The following is a 27,681-nucleotide window of genomic DNA, read 5'->3' as shown; positions in this document are numbered from 1 at the left end:
TTTAATGAGGTACCTATCTGCGATTCATCTAGTCTTATTTACTTGTTTTAGTTTATTATTTTTTTAGAACATATTGTTATTTTTTGTTTGTTTTTGTGTATATCCAATTATGAACGTGGAAATAAAAGTATCTATCTATCTATCTATTTTATTCTGGTGATCAAATTCACAAAGTTTTAAGTTTACAGGTGAAAATCTACTTTTCGATCAATCTAACACCACTATCTTCTATTTGATTAACTTTAAACGACAATACTACACTCTCTACTACTTTAAAAACCAGTTTGATGGCTCTATATTTTATTCTAATGGTGATATCCTGGAGACAAAATTTACTAGAAAGTATCTCTTGTAAGTACTTTTTTATTTGATTGTCTTTGGAGGCTAATACTATTTCCTGTTATTAAAATCAACTTCATTGCTCTATCTCTTTCTGATGATCACTCTTGGGAACTGCAATTTTTTCAAGAAACTAGATGTCTTTACTGTCGAGATGCCATCACTTTGTTATTCGCATGATTTTGAAAGAGAAAATTTATACTCTTTGTTGTTTAAAAAATCCGTCAGTATCTTGGCTTCATATTTTATTTTGGTTGTCAGATCCTCGATCCTAATCTTTCTTCTCCATAGAAATTCAAGTACTCATAAAAGCAGCTGAAAGGGCCCGAAAACGTAAGTGCCAGTTCTGAGAAGAAATGGTTTCGATTATGTTTTCGGTTCTCCCTTCTGTCACTTAAAACCTAAACAGGATAGTAAGTGATCGGAAAGGGGAAAAGGAAAATAAGGTTTTCTATTCCAATACTTTATTGACAACACAAACACACATTTAACGGCCATTGTTTATTAATTGTTCAGAAGGATTATGAAATGAAACTTCGCTGAAGTGATCGTCTAACTCTGTAATTTGGTTATTGTATCTCTGGAAGTTGCACCTTATCACTTGATTGAAATGAGCCTGAAAATTTGTATCGCAAAAATATAAGAAAACGAAGTTGAGAATCGCGTTACAGAAGACCATGCAGGTCGAAATAATTGAGAATAGTGGATGGCGTACTCGTAGAAAATTCAGGAAGATAATATTTGTGAAGGCCAGTATGTAGCACATCATAAATCCAGTGGCTAGGTGTAATGACAGCTTTGCACATTCCAAAGGCTTCTTTCTACACTTTTGTACCATAAGCACAATTCTTAGGATGCTCATAAAAATCAGAAAGACAGCTAATGTGAAGGATGCTATGAGAGCATGCAAAATTTGCATCCCCCATGCCCTGTAATAATATTGACAAGGGGTCCCGTAGAGGACGGTAAAAAATATAAATACTCCCCAATGAAATCCCAGAGCAAATTTGTAATATGGTCGAATGTTCCTGGACGCGTTATGAAAGAACGCGGCGATGCACCAATCCACCAGAAGTATAAAGACGCACATAACAACAGCGTAGTGGAACGCTGCACCAAATGCGTGTAACAGACATTCCGCCCTTTTATAAATGGAAAATTCGTAAAAAATTGAAAGTAGCCTGTAACCGCTCGGTGTGACCAGGAGGGAACATAAATCCATAACGGCCCAGTTGGCTATTAGGATGTTACGCACGGTTCGCATCTGCTTGAAGCGGAGTATGGTGACTATTATGGTGACGTCGGCTAAGAACGCAACTGTGCAACAAATTAGGAACACGATCTCGTGCGAAATATCTTTTCTTGACTGTGCGGGAGTTATTGCTCCAGAGCTGTCCACGACCTCGGTCATGTTGATAACATCCTCGTAGTCCATTTCAAGTTACCTGTAATAAGATTCAAAGTTAGTAGGGAAATTTGGTGGACGTAGGCAGCGTGCATAGGGTCGAAGGTATCCACGATACAAAATTATACTTTTCCAGACAATTTTGTCTGGAGTGCCGATTTCTTAAAAAAAAAGGAAACGTCTTCAGTTGACAAGAGGGATTTTGAGCAGGTTCACGAATAAATTTTACATGCAGAAATACGTGAATTTTTCACATGTCAAAGTCACAGAATAAGACCTTCACAGAACAGAAACATAAATGGCGCTAAATTGTCACTGATTACAGCGTTTCCCGTGGTTGTACGGAGAACTATTTATCGCAGACTCAAATATTTTTTTGCAAAACCTGTAATTTTGCTCGTTACAGGCAATATTTTTACCGTCGATTTTATACGTACACATGATTTTACACAAATGTCAATTTTGACTTTTGAAAGATTTATAATATTTTACATTATTAGCCAGGTAAGTGAGTTTTTACTGGCGATAGGAGAAGTTGACTAGCGAGCCATGAGGCGAGCTTGTCATCTCCTAGAGGAGGAATCGATGCTTCGTAAGAGCGCTACATTGCTGTGTGTTTCAAGAACCTAAAGCAACCATTTCTCTCAATCACTACTTTCTGTTTATCTTCACAGGCCATTTTGTTCGCTTTTCAAAGTAATTAAAGGTTTTCAGTTTTCTAGCTGTTTACACGTCATTCCAGTGGTTCTACAGTACAAGCCTTTTTCCTGAACATCTTTGGGTCTTTCAAAAACTCTGAAAGCCTTTTTCCGGATTGTTTCAGAGTATCACACAGTATCCTGGTTTTTATACCTGTCCTTTCCAGAGCATTCTAGGGGTTTTGCAAATGTCGTTTAGTTCGGGAAAAATTTACTTACAGAGTCTTTTAGTAAATTTTCAAGTTTCAAGTTAGGCGACAAACTTTGCTGTTTTATTAAAAATAATTAGGGAGGCCATTACAAATTCCTGTGATAACTACGCCCCTATTTCACGCAGAGATAGGCTTCAATTTACTTATGGAACTTAGTCTAGGTGATGAACGTTATGAAAAGTCGTTTATACATCTTCCGTGCAAATACACTGGGAAAATTGCCTTTTCCTGTTAATGCAGATGTATATTATTCCAGCAAATTAAGCAACGCGCTAAAAAATAAAATGGAATTGCTTTTCCTGCAGCGCTGTTTCATTATGTTGCTAATGCAATAATGGTTAAGGTATAGTAGAAGACATTAGCAAGAAAGACATGGACACGACAAAACATCAGCGTAGGATTACTTAATTTTTTGCCATCTCAACTTCTACGACCCGAACGCGGAGAACGTCCCAGAAGCCCTTAATTACAAGTGACAACGCCTTTCAAGCGTCACTAATCGCGAATACTTTTCCTTATAAAAAAAACCTAAAGTAATTAGTGTGGTGGATTATCATCGTTCGGTCGAGATTTTCGAATTCTTTAGGCAAACAAAACTTTTTCGCGTTAACGTTCCGCCCCATTTTCTCCGCTAACGTTTTAAATTCAAAAAGAAGAGTTATTAATTACATATTTTTTTTAAAGTTCGCCGCAAAGAAATTTTATCAGCTTTTTCAGTACCCGCCCTAACTTACGACCGAAATCCAACAGGGTGAAAATATCGACGCGCATGCCTCCCACTAAATATGAGCGTCTCGACGTCCAGCAGCAATTGAGATAACATGAAAGCATGCCAGTTGTTTCGGTAGCGCCGCTCTATTATGACGCGTTTTTGAAAGGACGCCGAAGACGTCTGTACGGTGTTGCATCCGAACAGAAATTTCACATAATTAAATTTGGACCTACGACTTTTGTTGGGTTATACTAAACCGAAGGTAAGATTAGAGAGAGTTTTTTATTTCAAAGTTTTATGCGTCAACTTTGAGAAAAAATGCACACGTTTTTAAGCGAATTCGTGTTAGAATATAATGTCAAGATTTTTGCATGCTCTCGTGAGAATGTTGGGACTGAATCTGAATACGTAATTTGGCTCAAATCCTAAACACAAAGATATCACGTATTTGCTTAGTTTCAAGCCCCCAGGAGTTTATAACATATTAAACATGGAAGTTGGTTACAATTGTCAATTATTACGAAATTTATTTGCTCTCTTACAAAAACCGATTGCAACTCAGCAGTTCAGGTTCAAGAGTGCAAACAGGTGATTTGGGCATTTTTTTTGGCAAATTCAGTTGCTAATTTAACTCACGTCGTATCGTAGCAATGTGATCCGCCGGAAACGTAGATGTTTTAGAAAGATCTCCAAATTAATTAGGGATCTTCAAAAATCCCTACCTTCTAGTAAGCCCTCACCAACTGCTAGTAGTTTTGATATTTTTTTCTCACCACATTAGAATTAATACATAAAAGTAACTAAAGAACAAAGTCATTGTTAATTTTAGCTAGTTACTCAATTGGATCCCAAAGGTAAAAAAACAGATTTCGCAATTTCAACGAAAAAATTTGTAGGTCAACAGCCACATCGTGCCTCATTTTGTCTCAAATGAAGCACTTCAAATATGTTCATATTAACGTAATAAGAGCATAATCTCACTGAAGGCATGGTAATTACCTACTGGGACTAATCGGGTTAAACAGCGCTTATGTATAAATGTAGAAATCATGATTAAATTACCTTACTAAAGCAATTCAATTACTAGATGATTTAACAACAGCGTAACGTAAACGATCCAAAATGTTACAGTTTTACGAAGTAATAAAATATGAAGTGAAACCTTAAGGTTAATTGCTCGTCTTACCTCGATTAATGTTGAACTTTCTTAATTAATTAAGCGTCGAAGAACGCCATGACGCGCTGACTTTTGGCAACGAATTCGTTTATTTGACGTGCTTTAAAATTTTAATTAAACAAATACTAGTTAATGAAACGTAACAACTCTGAGTTAGTTTTTAATTATGCTTGGCATGTTTCGGGAAGTAGCGTCTCCACCCTCTCTCACTCATTTACTTTGGGAACAAACACAATTCTCGATGATACAATTCTTTTTCAAAACGGCCGGTAATGTTGTTCCAGCGGCAGACATTTATTTAAATATAAAAAATCAAGAGTAATTCTGTACACATAAATGTCAAGGTCTTGTTATATTTGTAGTTAGTGATCTGTCGAAGGCAGGATCAAGGTCCATGCTGCACCATACACGTTTGTTATATCTAAATATAGTAACACGATCTATATCAAAACGATTTTCTTGTAGCAACCTGCTCCTGCAACAGCTGCAACCTACAATATTAATCTTGTAACCCTAGTTTATTCTCTACAAACACCAAAAGTTAAGGTTAATCAAAATGAAATAGTCATGAAGCCCTTGATGGGGATGACGGTTAGCACAAGACACGACTATAATTAAGAAACGAAACATTAAACAAGACAGCGAACGAACATAAAGCGGAAAATAATTAGGAGATTATTACACGAAGCCTTTATGGCGGCACCTTACTATCGAGATAGATGGCGATGAAATTACCTGCACATCAGACGAGGAGATACGTGTTTTTCTACTGCAAACTTACTTGGCTTGGGATTAGATTCTATCAGTGTCTGTAAATGAGCGTCTTAATCAAGAGGGAAGTGGTGCATACGAGACCTGTAGAGTGACGCTTAATTAGCAAATCGATCCACGCGTTTAATTGCGCGGAAAAAATATAAATGGGCGCGATAGAAAATGACACGATTAGCTTCTGATTAGATAACTCAAATACGATTTATATTTGGATAATTCCCCACGGATTTCGATGCCGGTGTGACCTACATGCTTCGATCAACGACCCTTATGGCAAGAGCGCGAGTAATCCCAGTAAAGGGGGCGGCTGTGGCAGTAACCGTGTGTTATTTTTCCCTGATCGTTGAATTTTATATTGTTTTTACCTCTTAATATCGGTTACATTTTATACTTTGCACTTAACGTTCAATCGAACTTAGGGTTATTACGTCGCAAACCGTAAAAGCGTCAGCTTACGTCGTTTGAGCTACTTATTTTTGTTTGCATGCACTCGGTAACCTGTGGATCAAATGTTTGCAGACGGTAAATGGGTTTCAACACTTCATAGCGTCAAAGGTGTTTGAATCAAATTACCGCTTCGCCAAAGATGCCGACGAAATTATTCAAGGGTTTACTAACGAATTCTGTAGTTTTTCTGCACGTGTTACCTCCTACATGTTAACTTATTTCATGAACCAGATACAGGAGGTATCAATACTGTGTCCTCAGGTGGGTTACATTAAGGTATTAGCACATACTTTTGAAAGGCGTACAGAGACAGAAACGTATTACGTACATGCTTTTTTCCTGTCGCGAAATGACCAGATGGTTTTTACATTCCAAGGAAACTCACGGTTTACAATTTACATAAACAAATTTACACGAATGATAAAATTTAAACAAGAAATTATGCAATTAAAAACAATTTTGGAACGGTAAAATAACAAATTCCAATTCTGCTTCTTCTTCTGTCTTCTGGACCTTAACCTTGGCGCTTCCCTCCTCCAATCGACAAGTGAAGAGTGGAGGTAATTGAAAACGGCCTTTGTCGACAGGTGAGTTAAGGTCGCTGATTCGCACAGACTTTGCATAGGTTCAAATGTATAGAAGTGCCTTAAGGGTCAATTACATGATCGTTATAGTCTCCATTTTCTACATTAACAGGCTTGTGACTGTATCTTCGCGCTATTAATGGGAACGAGGAGCTTTTCATAAGTACCACAGAGAGAAATACCATTAAAAATCTTGGTTCCAGGTATGCCAGTTAAATTCATGTTACTGAGGGAGTTTTTTTCGTAACTGTTTCCTCTTCTTCAACATACAGTATATTTAAGTACCCTATCAATTACCTATCCTTTCTATTGTCAAACTTCAGGTAACCCTACACGAATTAAGTTTGGGATGCAAAAATAAATGGAAAATTGGTTTTACGTTATTTATCTCTCATACAGCGCAGGAAAAACTTCAAAGCTCTAAATCCACTAAGTGATACGTTTGTCAGAAGAATAATTTATACTTGTCTATCCACTTTCGCAAAAAAAAAACATGAAAACTTTTTCAGTAACAAGCAGTTTCAATTGAGACTGAAGTATGTGGGGCGAAGTTTGTGCTTATGAGTCAAAAAGTCGAAATCCTTTGTGTTAATTCTCCATATTAACTGGTAAAGCCAAAGCCGCTCGTGTAAAAGCTCGCAATATTCTGTGCGAGACGTCGTGAAAATATTAAGGAAGTTCAGATGTGCAACTATGCATTTCTATCTGTAGTCAGGATTATATTAGCGGTCTAAGTCTGCAATCTGAAGCGCACATAAGCGAGGGGAGGGTGGAGGTTTCGGATGAGCTTCGGGGTTTATTACACACACTATTAAGTTTAGATGCATTTGTGGCTGCAATCGCTCAGAAATTGTCTTGAATTAAACTGCAGCCGGTCCTCCGAGACCTATTCTTTTGTTGTACTTAAAAATGCGCGGAATTTAACGTGGGACAGAAATTCTCGAGTATTAAGGTACACGTGAAAGGCGATGTGAATGCTTAAAGATTTACCAAGTCCTTTTAAAATTCAGTAAATACATTTTGATTTTACCAAAGGATGGATTGTTGTGCAATATTAAGGCTCCTCAAGACAAACATTTTTAGTGACTAGCGAAGACAGTGACAGTTCAGAAATGTATAATATAACACCTTCCTATTTTTATATAAATTGATTTGAGCCAGTTGAGGGCCTAGAACAAGAGGGACAATAAATAAATAAATGAATATAAAGAAGCTTTAATCTGATGCAAATTGTGAGACAGCCCTGTAGAAAGTACCCTCAAAACAATCGTTTATTATTTTCATTTCTTTATTCCCCTTTCTTCACGGAGAAAAATGTATGTTAACGGTAATTGAAAATATAATAATAGCTATCAAAAAATATAATACGTATAGGGATAGCTATGAAGAATTATAAAATTTATCATATACATATTGTTGCAAGTGTATAGCTAGTTTTACTATTGTTTTAACTCATACAAAAAAAACTGTATGTAACGGCAACCATCTCATATGCATGCTTTTGTAATACGGGAGTAGTAATTAACATCTCCGCTTTGTATTAATAAGTAACTTAGATTATTGCAACTAATTAATATACACACCCTGCCAAAAATCGACTGCACCAAAATTTCTCGGGAATTCTTATTAATTTTGGTGCGTAGAATCCAAAACAATTCGTACTTTTTCGATCAGACTTCTCAATCAAAAGTTATAGACTAGAAACCAATTTGGAAAGAAAATTCAAAGGGCTGTAACTTTTGAACTAGTAGCCCAATCTTGGAACTGTTTGAAATTATGGATTCTACAGGCCACATTCTATAAGAAAATTTTTTTCTGGGTCGATCTGAGACAATTTTTTTTTCGAGGCTCAAAAAAAGGCAGTGTATAACCTTCCTTTTTTACCAAAAATCGACTGCACCAAAATTTCTCGGGAAAACACTTTTTCTTATTAATTTTGGTGCGTAGAATCCAAAACAATTCGTACTTTTTCGATCAGACTTCTCAATCAAAAGTTATAGACTAGAAACCAATTTCGAAAGAAAATTCAAAGGGCTGTAACTTTTGAACTAGTAGCCCAATCTTGGAACTGTTTGAAATTATGGATTCTACAGGCCACATTCTATAAGAAAATTTTTTTTCCGGGTCGATCTGAGACAATTTTTTTTTCGGGGCTCAAAAAAAGGCAGTGTTAACCTTCCTTTTTTACCAAAAATCGACTGCACCAAAATTTCTCGGGAAAACACTTTTTCTTATTAATTTTGGTGCGTAGAATCCAAAACAATTCGTACTTTTTCGATCAGACTTCTCAATCTAAAGTTACAGACTAGAAACCAATTTCGAAAGAAAATTCAAAGGGCTGTAACTTTTGAACTAGTAGCCCAATCTTGGAACTGTTTGAAATTATGGATTCTCAGGCCACATTCTATAAGAAAATTTTTTTTCCGGGTCGATATGAGACAATTTTTTACCAAAAATCAGGATACACACATATTGGTTTCGAATATATAAAATTATAAGTTCAAAAATCATGATATATTTGCAACAATAAGGTATAATAATAATCAATATAATACAGTTTTGTTGTACTTATACTGCCATATTGTATTGGCCCAACCCTCAAAATCTCTGGAACATCACTCATGATTATAAGTGGTATAGAATTCATCTATAAACTTCACCAAAATTGCGAGCCACATGCACATACGCACTGAACTGACTGTCGACTGAACAAAAACCGCATACAATATACAATACAGAGCTTTTAATAATTTAATGCAACCTTTGCAACAACGAAACTATATTTTAATGTTTATTATCTATTTGCGCTTGGATATATTTAAATATCTAAGATCATATTTAATAGAATATCATTATTATAGTGAGAATAATTTTGATTAGACATATTCATATTGTACAGCGTGTGTCAAGGTTTGCTTCTCGTACTGATTACAATATATGATTTTAACAATCCATTTTTCTCCGTGTTATTTTCAAAGAAGTACATAAATAAAATACACGATGCTGAAGACGTATACTCCACTTTAAACGCGTTAAAGCTTGGATTTGCAAGTGAAGTTGATTTTAAAATTAGGTAAGACACAGGCGGAAATTCTTCTGACAGTTGCTAATGGAAAGAGATTATAAAACTTTAGGAGAACACCACAAAATGGGCCAACGTAATCATGCAAAGTTGGTTAATATCGGGGTAAAAGGTTTTGACATCTCTTTAAAGAGCGCTATACTAATAAATGAGTTAGATCTGTTAAATTTAAATGGACTAAATTTGTTTGTACTTTGCAAATTTAATTCGCTTTGGGGTGCGCTTTTAAGTGGTGTGTTCATGAAAGTATGTAGTGGTTGAAATTGGCTTTTCTATTTCACGGGGTGAAACTTTTAGTTGGTTTTTTTACCTACCTCAATTTCCAATCTCTCGTTCGAATAAAATTTTTCAAAATAATTCCCGGTTAGCATGAAATGAAACCAAAATCAATTAATGAACGAAAACTGATGAAGAAACAGGCTCTTTCGCTTTTTTACTTGAATCTTTGAATTTGGTTTGAGTGCAATTAGGAAATAATAATTCTAACTTGATATTCGCATAAGGAAATCTAATTTTTCCGAAAAAAATCCAAAAAACACGTTGCTAAGTAATATTTGTCTATTAAACTAGCTTTAAAATGCTCCAAAGAACCTTGAAATAATAGCATATTCAACAATTTTTGAGCTTATACTTCTCATTCAGACTTTAGGAGAGAACGGGAAACTGATTACCTTGTATATTAGCCCACCAATTTTGAAAAAGTGACTTCATTTGTACATTGCTCGTTTTGTCTGTAATAGATCCAACTCTCCTATATCCAAAATAATGAGGTAATATGACTTAGATGCAATACGTAAACGGATAAGCATCGAAATTAGGAACGGATCAGCTTTGCATAATATTTACCCTCCATTAATAATGCGAGTAGGAGTACCACCCACACTAGAGATGAACCACATAAAGTACTTATATCAACAATTTCCCTTTAATTAAGTCAAGCAGGAAGCATACGTTGTGGTAAGTCGGGCATAAACGAGAAGCTGCTATAATTAGTTATCTACATATTATAGGTAAAAGTAGATACACAGGGATGAGTTTGTAGTGGCTTCAACGCTAGTATGCAATATACTGCCACCATTACCGTTATTATTTCGGTTTAATTATCTAACGTGTATTTGCGTCGTTTAGTCTACAATGCGATACGTCAAACATAATTGTTAGTAGAATGCAACACGGTACGTAAGGGCATTGGCTTTTATGGACTTTATTCGAGTTGTTTTTAAAAGAAACGATATATGTTGTTCATAAAGACTCCTAAGTCAGAAACAAATTGTGCAATAAACGTTAAACAATTATGTTACTTACAGAGTACAGTATAACACTTACAAACGTAAGTTGGTATCTGCTATCTGGTAGCTTTAGAACAAAAAAATAATGATACCCAACTTAGTTCCTAAACTTAGCTTCCAGAACGGGATCGTACGGAGATTTTACTTTTGTAAGGGAGATCGAGAGATAATTCCTTTTCAAGGCATTACACCAATGTCAATTTTTTTTGAATTTTGAAAGTGATTAATGAGTACTAACCTACTGATGATCAGGGATTGCAACACGTTAATAAACGCAGTCGAATACAAGTATTTTGGCTTCTAAAGCCATCGTCATTTCAAGGATCGAATAGATTAACTGGAGTTTCTTGAGTATTTTCATTGTTTTATAGTCACTGTATATTATGAACTATTGCACTTTATCGCTCTCTTTCAATACATCCCAGTTTCATACGAGGAAGCTCTAATGATTTACAGGTGGCGCCGAACTTTTTAGTAAGGCACGAAAGATTATATATGCCCTGTAGGATGGTTTATACGATGGGTTTTGAGAAACAGCAGTGCCATCTTAACTCATGTCACAAATTAATATACATTTAATGAGAATTTATAATTTATAATTATTTAGAACCGTTGGTCAAATACAGGAACAAGAAAACACCTCCAATTTTTTGAGATTTCAATGCGATATCAATAGCTATTCTTTCAAATGGACCACCGACATAAATTTCGTCAATTTGACTTTCCATTTCATTTTCTACCTATGAATTTTATCTTGAACACTCTGTATCTCATCTGGAATCATATCTCTTATTTCTTATTAAAATGGATAAATTTATAACAATAAATACAATTTGTCACTCACACTGTATAACATAACAAGAACGCATAGATGTTAAAACTCCCCTGAAATACGCTACAATTGTTCTACAACGTTCTTAGAACGATTCGACATGAATAGACACGTCATTTTTCCCGGACGAATTACGTTACATTCGCCTTCGCTCTTTATTAATCTAATGACTAATCATTTATGGCGCCTCGATGTCTATAACGATATCTGGAATATTCGCTACCTTTCTTGAAGAGTCAATCGAAATCGATTTACCACCCGAAGTGCATGTCAGTTTGGGACTAAAGAAAGAAAGTGCCTGTTGAAACACAAAAATAATAGGTTCTTCTGTATTTTTTCTCGTATAATCGAATGGTGAAATCAGTTTTTAACAATTTTTTTACTAGAAAATTCAGTGGTACTGAAGCCTTTTTGGGAGTGTTTTGTGTTTTTTGAGCTCCTTCTAAAATAGGAACTATAATTTTATTTATTTCATCAAAAAGTATAAATAAAAACGAAGAAAATGACACCAAATATATTTTACTACTATAAATCTCTGAAGAGCAATTTTTATTTGAAGAAAAACGTTTAATTACTCTTAATTCTTTGAATTTGTAATTATTTGAGTCATAAAATAGTATATTACAACTAAATCTCGTTAAAAGAAAATCTTTTTTTGCGGAAATTAACAATAAAAAACAAAAAACACGGATTTCCGCGATTTTTTCGGTTATTTTGAAGTTATGTGAGAAAGTGACTGGAAAGAAAGTCGTGTAGTTTTTCACGATCTACAACTTTTCCATTGAGCAGTTTTGCTTCTGATCTCAACCTTTGCCAGAAATTGCCGTCATACGATTTTCACCCTTTTCAACTCTCCCCAAAAACTTAGTCCCACTCCCCTGCTCACGTATTTATTTTTTTGCATTTGTTATAGACCATTTTAACATATCCACTTGGCAAAGCTCAATCAATAATTTTCTTTTGTAAAAGTTTGCCTGGACCACTAGTGCACAAGAAGACATTAATGTCCTACTCGAGGAAGAACAGCTAATTCAGATTTCGTTAGCTTTTCTCTCTAACTTAGGGTGGTGTGTCAAAGCAAGCGCATGTTAATCTTTAGATTTTACAGAGCAACCCTTCTCCACCCCCATCACCTAACACAATTTCAAAAACGCCGTACTAAGCAAAATTTAAAAGTAAATTCCCGTTACGTAGATCAACCAACTCGAACATGGAAAACGTAAAGAACGAAAAACCCTCAAAAGAAATTAAACTGCGCGTGAAAAATTTTGGGTAAAACTAAAGCGGAACGATTATTGATGCGTTGAAATTTTGGGTCTGCCATTAAATATACCTGCAAGATTGTCAGTCTATTTAGAATGAAATTTTGGGCCGTCCATCAAAAGTACCTGCAAAATTGTCAATCTATCCAGAATGCAATATAAATCAATTATGCGCATGAGCCTGAATTGGTATCCTCCTCTGCTCTTATCTACATTTGTCGAAAGGCAATTACTATAGTTGTTTGTGACTTGCCTTCGCGTCGCTTTTTTAACATTTCGGGTTAATAGTTTTTTCCAATGGTGTGGAATTTTCTGGTTTAGTGCTTGTGGTAAGTAATTTTTGAGCTAGTTTTTTCATTTTAGAGGTTGGGCTGATGGTACTGCTTTTGAAAACTGGAAAATACGCGACCATTTTGCGTTTCCTGAATCCTTTCTCAGAGAAAGCAATATAGTTCCGCATACAGCACGTTAAAAAACAAACAACGTGTGAAAATGCTTTCAAAATTTTAAACCATTTTGGAAAGTGTCCGTGATTTGTATAAAAAATCCGTTACCATGCGTAAAAATTCTTGCCAAATTCAACTCATGTGAAATGATTCATACGCACCTGTTCGTTCAAAACACCTGCGCTCTAGCCTGCGCTTATCTGAATTTGGAACAATATGACTATAAAATTAGATAATTGCTTCTAGATTACGTCGCGTCGGCTTCTTTTAATTTCGGTGTTAGTTTTTTAATTAGTGCAGTGCAATTTAGGTTGTGCCGTTCGGTATTCTAGCATATTTTGTTAGTGATAAATGGAAAATTGAATACGTTTTATTGCAGAATATCACGCGATCGTTTTCCGTTTCATGAACATTTTTTTTGCGCAGAACGAATCTAATTAGGTAGAGTATGTTCAAAATTAGTCGTTATTACCAGCGCCCCTATTATTACAAAACAGAGCACGTGTTTTCAAATCGCGAACCAGAAAACAATGTCACTTATTTATCTACGGTTTTTTAATAAATATTCAATGCCGATATATTTTATGTATCGTGCTTTCGGCAGGTTTGTGATTTGTTTCTGAAACTCGGGCGCAGTGGATGGAAGTTGCTACCACATTAATACACTTAGTGGAGCTGTCATAGAAATAAATGTAGGTGTACAAATTTAATATTTTTCTTATTTTAAAGGTGCGCGTATTTGAAACAGGGAGACGTTCCGTTTGGCGTCAGTTGCGATTTCATGTCTCTTGAGCAGGTGATTTAAATTTGTGCTAAACTTTTTTATGACGAATTGCTTTAAAAACATATTGAGCATTTACGTTGTATGTTTTAAAAGCTACTCCAAAATCGATTGCCGAAAATGGAAAATAACAGTTTGCTTTTTCCCATTCACTTCAAACCACCACGATTAAAATTTTGAATTCCAAATGGCATCCTGTAAAAATAGCAAGAAACCCCCTCAAATTTAATATTTTTAAGGTGCGAATACCACCGTTTATTATCAAATAACGGAATAAATCGGATCGAAATAAAGTTGAATTGATTTGTATATTCAGGGTGAGTTTTTTTCGATGTTTAGTATGGGGATCTCGTAAACCGTCAGAGATATAGGGTCGCTTAAATTGCCAAAGAATTGCAGGATTTTAAGTAGATTAAGTTTCCCTTGGTTGAAATATACAATTTTATAATTCACACTACTACTTTGTATTTTTTCTCGTAGAATCGAATCAGTTTTTGGCAAATTTCCAAAATTTTAACAAATTATTAACATTTACTAGTAAATTCAATGTTATTGAAGTCGTTTTTGGAGTTTTTTGTGCTTTTTGAGCTTGTTCTTCAATAGGAACTATAATTTTATTGATTTCATCAAAAAGTATAGATAAAAACGAAGAAAATGACACCAAATATATTTTACTACGATAAATCTCTGAAGAACAATTTTCATTTGAAGAAAAACGTTTTTTGCAGAAAAAAACGAATATTTCGGAAGCCTCTTAATTCTTTATATTGAAATAATTTGTAATCATTTGAGTCATAAAATAGTATATTTCGCCCAAATCTCGTTAAAAGAAAATCGTTTTTGCGGAAATGAACTATAAAAAACAAAAAACACGGATTTCCGCGATTTTTTCGGTTATTTTGAGGTTATGTGAGAAAGTGACTGGAAAGAAAATTGTGTGGTTTTTCACGATCTACAACTTTTCCATTGAACAGTTTTGCTTCTGATCTCAACCTTTGCCAGAAATTGCCGTCATACGATTTTCACCTTTTTCAACCCTCCCCAAAAACTTAGTCCCATTCCCCTGCTCACGTATTTATTTATTTGCATTTATGATAGACCATTTTAACATATCCACTTGGCAAAGCTCAATCAATAATTTTCTTTTGTAAAAATTTGCCTGGACCACTAGTGCACAAGAGGACATTAATTTCCTACTCGAGGAAGAACAGCCAATTCAGATTTCGTTAGCTTTTCTCTCTAACTTAAGGTGGTGTGTCAAAGCAAGCGCATGTTAATCTTTAGATTTTACAGAGCAACCCTGCTCCACCCCCATCACCTAACACAATTTCAAAAACGCTGTACCAAGCAAAATTTAAAATTAAATGCCGGTTACGTAGATCAACCAACTCGAACATGGAAAAGGTAAAGAACGAAAACCCTCGAACGAAATTAAGCTGCGCGTGAAAATTTTTGGGCAAAACTAAAGCGGAACTTGAAATTTTGGATCTGCCATTAAAAATACCGGCAAGATTGTCGGTCTATTCAGAATGAAATTTTGGGCCGCCCATCAAAAATACCTGCAAAATTGTCAATCTATTCAGAATGCAATATAAATCAATCATGCGCATGAGCCCAAATTGGTATCCTTCTCTGTTCTTATCTACATTTGTCGAACGCAATTAGTTGTTTGTGAATTGCCGTCGCGTCGCTTTTTTTTACATTTCGGGTTAATAGTGTTTTCCAATGGTGTGGAATTTACTGGTTTAGTGCTTGTGGTAAGTAATTTTTGAGCTTGTTTTTTCATTTTAGAGGTTGGGCTGAGGGTACTGCTTTTGAAAACTGGAAAATATGCGACCCTTTTGCGTTTCCTGAATCCTTTCTCTGAGAAAGCAATATAGTTCCGCATACAGCACGTTAAAAAGCAAACAGCGTGTCAAAATGCTTTCAAAATTTTGAACCATTTTGGAAAGTGTCCGTGATTTGTATAAAAAATGCGTTACCATGCGTAAAATTCTTGCCAAATTTAACTCAGGTGAAATGAATCATACGCACCTGTTCGTTCAAAACACCTGCGCTCTATCCTGCGCTTATCTGAATTTGGAACAATATGACTATAAAATTAGATAATTGCTTCTAGATTACGTCGCGCCGGCTTCTTTTAATTTCGGTGTTAGTTTTTTAATTAGTACGGTGCAATTTAGGTTGTGCCGTTCGGTATTCTAGCATATTTTGTTAGTGATAAATGGAAAATTGAATACGTTTTATTGCAGAATATCACGCGATCGTTTTCCGTTTCATGAACATTTTTTTTTGCGCAGAACGAATCTAATTAGGTAGAGTATGTTCAAAATTAGTCGTTATTACCAGCGCCCCTATTATTACAAAACAGAACACGTGTTTTCAAATCGCGAACCAGAAAACAATGTTACTTATCTATCTACGGTTTTTTAATAAATATTCAGTGCCGATATATTTTATGTATCGTGCTTTCGACAGGTTTGTGATTTGTTTTTGAAACTCGGGCGCAGTGGATGGAAGTTGCTACCACATTAATACACTTCTTGGAGCTGTCACAGAAATAAATGTAGGTGTACAAATTTAATATTTTTCTTATTTTAGAGGTGCGTGTATTCGAAACAGTGACACGTTCAGTTTCAATTTTTTCTCAGCTACTTTCACGGAGCTAAAATAAATTTTAATCACTTGTGTGTTCCGAGTAAATCACATCATTATCATTTTTGACCATAACTTCGTTAGAAGAAATTTTGAAAAGGGAACGTTGTATCTCCTACGGGTTACTACATCCCCATACTAAACATCGGAAAAAACTCACCCTGTGTATACAGTGATTAGAAGTAGACATAGGGATTTGTGTATTTTGTTTTTCTCTAAGTCTACTTTTAAAAGACAAAATCTCTTCTGCAGGGCATCCAAAATAACTTTTTAAAACAAATAAACATCGGGCTGTCATATTAATTAGTTTGAATACTGTTGCTTTGACTTCACAAAAAATAAATCGCGTACGCTCCTTAAACGGTTGACACAAGCGAAAATCAAAATACGGAAAGAAACCAAAGCAACCATGTTCAAATTAATTAATATGACAGCCAAATCTTAGTTGTTTTAAGAAGGTATTTTTGTTGCATAAATTTAGGGGCACTACAGAAGAAATTTGTCATTTAAAAGTAGACATAGGGAAAATACCCATAAATAAATAAATAAATAGCACTGTACCTATATAGAAATTTATTGTATAAATTACACCTTCCCAGCATTCTGGGTAGCTGTGAAACAAAGGATACATTACAAATTGGAACATGAAAAAGTACAACCGAATTAAAAAATATAAATGATTTCTTAAATTGTAAATGGAAATTTTTTACGGTAGTTGTTGCAGTCAATTTTAACAATTTTGATGGTAATCCAAAGGCGTGGGGGAAAAAAGTTTTATTCTGTAATTTCCTTAAGCCAGAAAATGACCGTTGGTCGAAACTAGTCGCTGCTTTCATAATTTGTCTATTAAATTAGTACTGGGAAAGTTTTGTGTCTTTTTGGGATTTAACCCCATTTTGAGTTTCATCACACCATGGATATCTCCGAATCTTCTTTTTTTTCAATAGTTCGATCTTATAAAAATGATTTATATTTTACGGGCTTTTTCAGAAAGCCTTCATCTGTTAAAAGCTTTTTCAAACATAATTTCTTCCAAATTTCATGTTTTTATAATGATTTCTTCATTAGAAAGGTGCAGACGATTACATTTATATTAATATACAGGGTGCCCATTATGTATGGGATATACTCGTAGTACGTATCTCGGTAAATATCCACTGTATATAAAAATTTTCTATATGAAAGTTGTTTAACGTTTTGTTTCCCATAATAAGGTAGCATTCAGATGTTTTGATGTCAAAAAACAAATGAGTAACTAAAAACAATTGCATTTTTTTAAAATAGAAATGCACCCTTTCATTAACCTCATTTTATAGAGAGTTTTGTTCTCTTTTCGATGATGTAACATGTTAGTACCCTTATAGAAGAAAATTTGTAAAAAAAATTATTATACTTATACATCAATAACAAATCTAGATATCCTACATCATAATAAAACAAATGAACGTGTAGGTTTCTTGAAGACAACACGAAATTAGCAATAATTGCGGTAGCAATTTCTCCCAGAATATTCTGACATTAATTTCAAGCTTTCTCCAATAGGTTAGTTCACTGCCTTGCAGTTAATAATAATTTTTCGATCACTTATTACGATGAAAACCATTTTATTGCTAATTTCATTTTGTCTTCAAGGTTTTTAGCAAGAAACGTGCACGCTCATTTGTTTTATTTTAATGTAGGATATCTAGATTAATGTTATTGATATGATTATAATAATTTTCTTTTAAAAATATCCCTGTATAAGAGTATTAAGATGTCACGCAGTTAAGGAAAGGATTCATTTCCATCACTGTTTACGAATACTATTCCACTAATCAAATTCATTATTGGGGAATTGACCCCTTATATTTCGACAATCTGTACACTTTCTCTGATATCTCGTTGGAGTTCTCAAAATTTTACAATAAAATTTCGAAGGAGACATAGGGATGATATGATTGTGTCTATTAAAACAGGACATTCTCCAAATCCGTATTATTGAGGAATTTCTTTTGCATATTACTTGTGTTTGCAAATTGTTTATCATTGTCAGTTCGCAATTCTGACCTATTCAGACGTAAATGTTGGAATGCTTTCCGACAAATCATCAAAAGGATTGGAGACCACTTTTACGCCGCACCTTAAAAGGGCATCGTGTAAGTTACGTTAACATGGAAAGGTCGACGTAGACAACAAAACGGTTTAATAAACCCACTCGATTCATTTAAAATGTTTCATTCATGCAGATACTTTACGTTGTAAGGGTTTCAGTATCTATCATATAATGAAGGGTTAATTGGGTTGTACTTTCTGATGTTAGGGGTTTTCCTGTATAAACATTATGTTTCGCCACACCGAAGAGACTTCGTATACGTTTTCAAGCATCATCATATAACAAATAGTATTATATCTCATATTTTATTACTGATACCCCTACAAGATCGAGTTTGTTCTCGTCTCATTTATCAAAGGAAAGCTTAAAGAAATCTTGAGATTAACAAAAAGATAAGGGGTAGATATACGTTTCCCTGTTTTAATCAATCGCCGTGCTGAAGTTATTTAAACAGCCTGACTGCATTTTATTGCTCTCGGGGGATTGTAACAGTTAGTAGCCATGCAGTTTCCAGCTTTTAGACTTTCAGCGTAATTGCAGCAATTGTTACACTTTTCCGAGGGGAAGCAATTAATTTCAGACAGCAAGTTCACGTATTTTTGAATGAAGTAGGCACCTTTAAGGGCGATCTGAAGAAAACGATCCCTTTTTTAACATTCGGTGTCTTGAGGATGAAATATGGAAGTACTAACCAGTAGCTTATTCGTAGATAATCCTAATTTACGTAGGAGAAACGTTCACTAAGTAAATTTCTACGCCCTTTTCTTATTAATGTTTTTCAAATGCGAAAGGTTACAAGTGCAATCCGTTTTATTTCGTTGCAATGAAATTGCTTAACTCTTGAAAGTTATTTATAATCTTTTGTGTTAACGGAAAACACCAACACTTTTAATTATGTCGTCCTTGGCCCAATATGAATGTTTAAATTTCATTCGTAGGAAATGTTTGATCGCCATTACAGTTTTCATTTCACCATGATCCCTTTTTACCGCATGAACAAAGCTCGTGGAAAGCGCACGTGAAAATTTTCACTCTCGCGTGCGTTTCCGATTTTGCTCATTTTATTTTATTTACTGTTACTCCCCTTAGTGGTCATTTTACACACTCAAAAATAATTTCCAGCAATTTATTTTATACATAATTTTTTACTACAAAGCGGTTTGTCTACTGGTAACTGAAATATGGCCGATTGCCATTCTTATTTGGCCACCCGGTACAATAATTACTATTCCACCTACCTTGTGAGATTTTATCGGGAAAAATTGAGGAAAAATCCTAGATCTTCAATGTTAAATCAATTGAAAGTGGGATTTTCGAGTACGGCAACCATTTCTATCTAACATTCCTAGCACTTATAATAACTGTCAATAATTCCTGCACACGAGCACGCACTATTCAATAAAGACGGCTTCTGTAGGTAATATTCAATGCATTTGCATTGATTCCGATTTATACATGGACCGATTTAATTAATTTTAAATTATAGCAGTTTGTCGGTGTGAATGGTTCCATTATACAGGCAAATCTCATTACAGGAATTTCAATGATTTTACTAATTCGCAATTACCTCTCACAATCGTATAATTCGCGAATAATTATTTTACCATTGTGAAAACTCGTCTTTTAAATTCTTTCGCAATCAGAGGAAACAAATCTACAAAATAACGCACCCCACTTTGAGTACGATAATATAATTTAAAGATACACAACTGATCACCACAGCCAATAAATTTATTTGTTTTGTCTCCGACCGTGGAGCGCCAGAAGACGATTTGCATGCCCCGTTATTTAGGGGATGAACAAGGGCTTCGTGTTAACCGAAATCTCGGTCAAATCGCGACAGCTCTGGATAGTAACTTTGTACGTGGATTTCTCTTAATTTACGTATTTACACATATAGATCGATTTTGGTGAATTGGTGGCAAGTGCCACGCATGGTAAGAGAGTTAGTTACAAATGCCTTTCTACCGGCTTAGAAGATCGGAAACATTTGGGAGATTTATACGATTCACAAGCTCGAAAGGCAAAGTGCTTTATTCAAATTGCCGACCTTTCTCCAAAACATACAAATCGTTGCAATATTTTTCCTTTTGACAGGGAATTCGTGGCCATTCTATTATTAATTGCTACCAGTTAAATTCCGAGCTTAAATTGATAATTATTAATGCATAAGATCCTTGATCAAGTACCTTAATTGAGGTAGAAGCGTTAATTGATATAATTTATGCACCCATCTCAAATTACTTAATGACTACCCCTTTGTTGAAACCAAAATTACTGAATTTTTTTAAAAAGAATTTAAAATGACATGGATAATATTATAAAAGAAAAGTCGCACAGTTGTAGAGCGCTTATCACAAACTTTTTAAATGCAATGAAGTTGTCAGTTAATTCATTAATAATAGGAATCCCAGAATCTGATTATTTTACCATAGCAGATTCTAGCTGTAATTCAAATCCCTGAATTTTGGATGTAAAGATATCCGATAGCGCTTGCATATTGCTGATAACACTCATGTTTACACAAAATTATTGCAGTAAATTCTATTCCGTATGTATTATTTACAAGCTGTAATTGCAGACAATTAATTTGAACACCGGGTAATTTGAGAACTTGAATAGTAAGAGCGGGAGTTTTGCGTCCGTCTTAGTTGATTACGAATCGAAAGTCATAATGGATCCACTAATATGGAAATTCTATTTATTGAAATCTGAACGAATCAAATTTCAATAAGAAAATCTATTTATAAGACGGTCCAGTCTCTAGATATCCGGAAGCCGTTAATAAAACAATGCTCTACAGAAATTAAACGACGCAGATATGACACATTCCACCGAATGTTCGCTTACTTATTCTTACAATTCCACTATTAAATAATTAATTGTAAATTCGGCCCTCTAAATTTCGACACTCCATGGAATTTAGAGCTACCGTTGCAGAGACACTGAGAATTTCCGTTGCTGAACTTACTATTTGTAATTCCACTGTTTTATATTTTACTTTTTGTTGCAGTAATCGGACCATAGTCTACATAAACATTCTGTTACTGGGACCTTCCTCCTATTCTTCCGGCTACGTCAAACTGGTAAGTCAATTTCAATTATGGATTATAGTTTATATTACCAAAAATCTAAGCTCTGACTGTTCATCTAAATAAACGCTCAGGGTATGTCCAAGTGTACTTTCGTAGTACCATACTTGTCCATGTTTTTAAAATATCACTGATTTTCTCATGAAGCTTCAAGTTTAAATTACACGTGCCTTAGTGGGTTCTTGAGGCTGAAAATAATGAAAAAACTGATACGACTAATTTAAGCTAAGGCGACATAATTTAGTATGTGGTAGTGAAACATTGGATAATTACAATTAAATAATCGTTTAAGGCAATTTTGCCTAGAATAGAAATGTTAAAGGCCCTTGCTAGTTATTTACCTTGGAACGTTGACCATGAGAAACGTACGTACTATTTTTATAGAGATTTTCCACTTAATGATAATGATAATGATTAATGATAATGATGTGAAATGCATTTGTTCGCTGATGATGACAGTTTTACTGTTGAAACGCGTTTTATCAGTCAATGAGTGTTTTGGTACCACTTTTTTGGGCATAGTAATTCTTAAAACCTTAATTTGATAAAGGTGCTTTTAACGGCATCCTATTTGACCATATATTTTTATACCCATACATTTGATGTAAAAGCTCGCGTTCTCCAAAACGTCCTTCTTTATACAAAGCGGTCCATATGCATGGAAAAATTCGTTATTATTTGCAAAAACCTGAAACAGATCGTTTTTTATTCTTACTTTGGCAATTTATAGTATGAAAATATTAACGCAAAATTTTCTTCTTATGGCTATTTAGACGGGAAATACTTTTGTTGATGAAATAACGTTTTAAAACTTGACCTGATGATTCTTAATTTTAAATAACGCAATTTTCAGATGCTAAAATTTAAACAAGAAATTAAGCAATTAAAAACACTTCAAAAATGGAATAATAGACATTAAAATAAATTCCCTGCATTCGCATATACAGGATGACTCGTTATTATCTTCGGCATTATTTCAGCCTAAATAACGTCCACCTGGCGTTGTTTACACAGAAATATAGTACGGAACTTTTAATCGCATATGTGAATTATTTCAAAATCGCAGCGTGCTACGTGTTATGAATGGGGATGTTTCAGACCATTGAAGGGATGGCTTGAATTTACCCAAAACCTAGCTAAATTTGCCAATTCTACCTCCTTATGTGTTTTGTTAGGGTTGCTGAAAAAGCAATTAAAAACGAAACGCGAATTTTAGAACTTTTTTTACCACCGATTTATTAATAAAAATGTCTGCTTAAACCACCGACGGTATGCTGATACACCAGGTCGGGATAGGAAAATTTATTAAAAAACCCAAGCTTGAGTATTAATTACATGTTTAAACGCGTGTTAGCAAATTGTGAAATCCACTGAAATAATTTGAGCTCATCGGAAGTTTAGACAATCATACTAGGTACATCCACTGTAAGTTAAATAGGGCTTTATTTACATTGACTAAGTTTAATTATCAAAAGACAAACATTTCACTAACAAGTTACGGGTTGCCCGATTAAACAATGCGCGCTTTAAAAATCGAAATTAACGAGCTTCTGTATTAGGAAATAAATCCAAACGCAACGCGTTGAAACGCAAACGGCTCTCATAACTGTAATTTATATCGGCGTCACGTTGAAAATTAACTTTAAAGGCAGCTAGAAACACAACCGGCGTTTTCGAAGGAGAGGAAAGAAATAAATTGAAATCGATTGCGTAATTAGCGACATGCCCACAATTAGTAGTAGGTAACAAGCAATTCAAAAATTTAATATAAGATTCCAATTTGTATGCTAATGAGCGCAAATTCCGTTTGGATAATATCTTTCGTTTCGAAAGGATGATAATTTTCGGGGGAAATGCCAAACATAGTCGGATATTATTTGAATTTCTGGGGGGTTTTGAAAGTATCTAAACAAAATATCATCTGTAATTGCTAACCGATAAAAGTACAACATTTGGTGGGTATTTTTGGCTTCCTAGGTCGAGTTGAGTGGTAGATTTCATCAAATGTTGATCATTTTAAGCAACTTTTAAAAAATATACATTTTTTTCCGTCTGTATGTACGTACACGTGCATTGGCAATTTTACAAGGTAACGGTTCGTCGGATTTTGTTCAAATTTTGGATATGGAAACGAAAAATGTTTGAAAAAAAAAATGTTGGAGCGCTGAAACGGCATCGAACTTTTTTCCAAAAAGCAACTTAAGATTAATTAAGGTAATTCGAAAGACCTTATTTCCTCCTCCAATGGCACTGATCCGTGAACTCGCGCTGTCCCTTTTCGTTCTCGAGTTAGACGAGGAACAGACGGACAGACAGACAAAACTATCAGCTAAGTGAAATTTTATTTCCTTCAAAAATTCCCCTAAAAATAATTACCTATTTATAACCATCAAAGGCATCGTATAATGCAGCAATATTGTATACTATACATAAAAGGGAGAAGCTTTATATAATATCCATGTAATTCCATTTACAAGGATTTAATTGACTTAACAAGATTGCGACTTCAACTCAAATTAGCAATTAGGTACGTAAGTTGTAGCTTTTCCGAGCACCTGTAAATCAGAGCGAAGCCTTTTACGGATTTAAAACTTAGAAATACAGGGAGTTAATTTTCCGATAGTGCGCGGTATCACAAAGAGCGATTAATAAACGGAAGTGCAGCCTTTTTCCATTACTATTGATTGCAAAAAAAGTGGAGACGAAGCTGGATACGTCAAACTCAGAGACAGTTGGCGATTAACGGACGCAATCATCGGGAGCGGTTTTACTGCGAGTAGGAATTTAACAAAGTGAATAAATTAGGTGTAAAGCAAAATTGTGCATTCGGTAATTGTCGTTAAATCGTGTGGACGTTACCTCATATTTTAACTTGGAACAAACACAGTTTGATGGGAAGGGTAACCTTTTTCTGCGACCTTTTCCACACTTCTCCAACTTTTCTGCACCTTCGACGAATGTGCGATTACTTTAAAATTGGGGTGCTGTGGATATATGTAGTAAATGTGAACACATCCGGCGAATATAATTAATTCACTGTGGAATTGAGAACAATGGAGCTCTCTGCCGCCTGAACACATTATAAGATGCCTATCTTTGACACAGCTCTGAAGGAATAAAGCTTATTTATTATGGTAAAAAACCCACTTTAACTCTGAAATGAAATTCATGATCATTGCCAACCTTTTTAAGTTTATACAATATATTCGATCTGATATCTTGATATTTTGTATAACACAAGTTTAATATTTACTTTACACGGCCGTACACGCAGGTAATTTCCACACGGAAAGGTAACTAATTACAGAGTAGGTACATAAATAGTTTATGTACTGATCATAGCCACTCTAAGGTGTCTTTCGGGGTTCCAATTTGGGACCTTTCCTGGGTCTCTTATTTTTCAAACAACCTGTTTGCGCACGATCTAACAATATTTTCCGAAATTCACGCTGTAGGTATCCAAGGATTCCTGTACGACGTCGACTCCTAGGCTCAGGTCGGTATCTTCGATGATTGGTGTAGTCCTTTCGGAAGGAATAAATTGGCTCAAGCTAGCATTAACATGAAAATGTAACTTGTTCGCAAAATCAACTGCTCATTTAGTCTCAAAATATTAACCATCATCCTCGCCAGGTCAAAGATGGGGATTACAGTGTTCGCAGTAGCAATATTATTTTAATTTTATTTTATATAAAAAAATAAGTTTTATTTTCATTAAAACAGTTGTTAAACTGCCATTTTATATGTAAAGATCACATAATAAGTAATAAATTTCTTCCATGGGGATCGCAGTTAAATAATAATTTAAATAATTTCCCCGATTGTTTAGAACGTGTACCACAAGTCCACTTTAATCTGGATCGAAGATTCGATGGATATCGTCGTGGATGTTGATTACAATAGAAGGGGGCTGTCTCGTGCAGTTTTGAAAAGTATAGGGTGATCATAAAATAAGGGATATATTTTAAATTATAACTTTTTAACAAATTAAGTTAATAACAAAAAATAAATGAAATCTAATTGCTTAAGAAATAGGATTTAGTATGCTCAAAACCAGTTACGGCAATTGCTCAATATGACCTCCATTTTTCTGTTGTAAGATTACCAACCCTTCCTCCAAATTGTACACAGCATTCCGTAACATTTTCATGAAGAACCTCTGCAACTTGGATATCACTAATTCTTGGTCTTGCTGATTTTGGTAGGTCAATTACAGACCCCATTTTTCAAATTTTTTATCAAATTGCGGTACGTTTTCATTTGAACTCTACATTTACTTGAGTTTTAATTTCAAACTAAAACTTCAAATTCAATTTCATTTTGACACTCATGTCAACAATTAAAATAACAACGATTTTGTTTCCTATAAATGCAATAAAATCACATTCCTTAAGAAACTAGATTTCGTTTAGTTTGTAGTTTGTTAAAAAGTTATAATAATTTAAAATATATCCTTTATTTTATGATAACCCTGTATATAGAACATTCAAGAGTTCAAAAACTTTAACAGATGTCATCAGAGTTCCGTAGAGTTTCAAATCATGTGCAGTTGCAGATGTGAGCTTCAGCTTCAAATTGTTTTAGAAGCCTTAAAGAGTTTCAACTTTTCGAAACTTCCGGAATCCAGAAAATTTCAAGGCATTTAGGGCAACTGCAAAGATGAGCAAAAGACAGACAAGTTTTTAGGACGCTTTTAAGGATATTTTTTAGTGTTCTTATGTGCTTACGGAAGGTTAAAGAAGTCTTAAAAAAAGGTTTTTTGATCTCAATTAAGTAACGTATTGTCGTAGAAGAAAAAAATAGACACTTCCCACAATTGCAATAATTGCAGGTTCAAAATGCAAATTGTCAATTTTTTTCCTATAACGATGCGGACGTCTAAAATCTTATTCACTAAAAGGGTGACCGAATTCGAAAAAAAATGGTCTGTACACTGGTATGCCCACAAAACTTCTGTGTGCATTTATCAACGTCTCGCAGACCAAAAGTAGGTTACGTGTTTCATAAAGTTAAATAGATAATTGTACTGAAATATCTGGAGGCCACTAGAGATTTTAGTTGGGAGTTTACCTTGCGCCGTATATGAAACTAAAATCTAGCAAAAGATTGTAAGGTTTTATTGTTCCGGGAAACACAAAGCTAACCCTCGAGAATAGAAAATGCGCTCGATTTTTATAACGAACACCTGATACATATGAAAGAAGATTACGTTTTGAGGTTACTTGCGTGTATGAGATTGGGTAACTCTAAACCGAAATGTAACATTTCAAATTATGTAAGTAAATTGGAGTGGTACTTTTTTATTGCCGATAAACAACCAATACGTATGGTGTTAATTAAAAGAACACAATTTAATTAAAACGTAAAACGAGAATTTATTCCCTCGCAAAGTGACACTGTGCAGTAGGGGTATTATATTAATTGTATAAATTTACTGATCGTCTTGATTTATCGGTTGGCTTATTCGTTAGATGGCACTTTACAATTTTATCAGATAGTTTGATTTAGATATATCGTGATTTAGTTTTCCCGATTCTTAATGTCGATTTGTGATTTATCTCGTTTTTTGCTCGATGATAAATGCCCTTTTTTGTTTTATTTCACTGTTCTTTCTGTTTGCGTGCAGAATTTTATTATGACAGCTAATTTTTCCAATTCGACGTTGTCGGTTTTTTTTCGAAGCGAGGCCGGCATTTATAACCCTTATGTGATGGTTTAGATAAAATCCTGTCAGGGGAAGTACGACATATGACTGTGATTTTCCGCAATATCGTCGCGTTAGGGGGCGGTTGTAATTAATACGTT

The 27,681-nt window shown here is 34.6% G+C and overlaps 1 protein-coding gene and 1 long non-coding RNA gene across 2 annotated transcripts in view; one reads left to right on the top strand and one right to left on the bottom strand.

Moving 5' to 3' along the window:
• Nucleotides 1–826: 826 nt before the first annotated feature.
• LOC116176233 lies at nucleotides 827–1,815 on the bottom strand. Its single transcript, XM_031494716.1, has one exon. The coding sequence runs from the start codon at nucleotides 1,772–1,774 to the stop codon at nucleotides 827–829; it is 948 nt and encodes a 315-aa protein (XP_031350576.1). The 5' UTR covers nucleotides 1,775–1,815.
• Nucleotides 1,816–3,495: 1,680 nt separating this feature from the next.
• The window catches only part of LOC116175992, a 67,370-nt gene continuing 43,184 nt past the window's right edge, over nucleotides 3,496–27,681 (top strand). The window contains exons 1-2 of the long non-coding RNA XR_004146401.1: nucleotides 3,496–3,628; nucleotides 21,798–21,870. This is a non-coding gene — a long non-coding RNA (uncharacterized LOC116175992). The remainder of the gene's footprint in view (nucleotides 3,629–21,797; nucleotides 21,871–27,681) is intronic.

This window comes from Photinus pyralis, unplaced genomic scaffold (genome assembly GCF_008802855.1).
Source record: "Photinus pyralis isolate 1611_PpyrPB1 unplaced genomic scaffold, Ppyr1.3 Ppyr1.4_LG7, whole genome shotgun sequence".
Taxonomy (NCBI): domain Eukaryota; kingdom Metazoa; phylum Arthropoda; class Insecta; order Coleoptera; family Lampyridae; genus Photinus; species Photinus pyralis.
The sequence above is the reverse complement of the archived record's forward strand: the minus strand, read 5'-3'. Positions and strand labels throughout refer to the sequence as shown.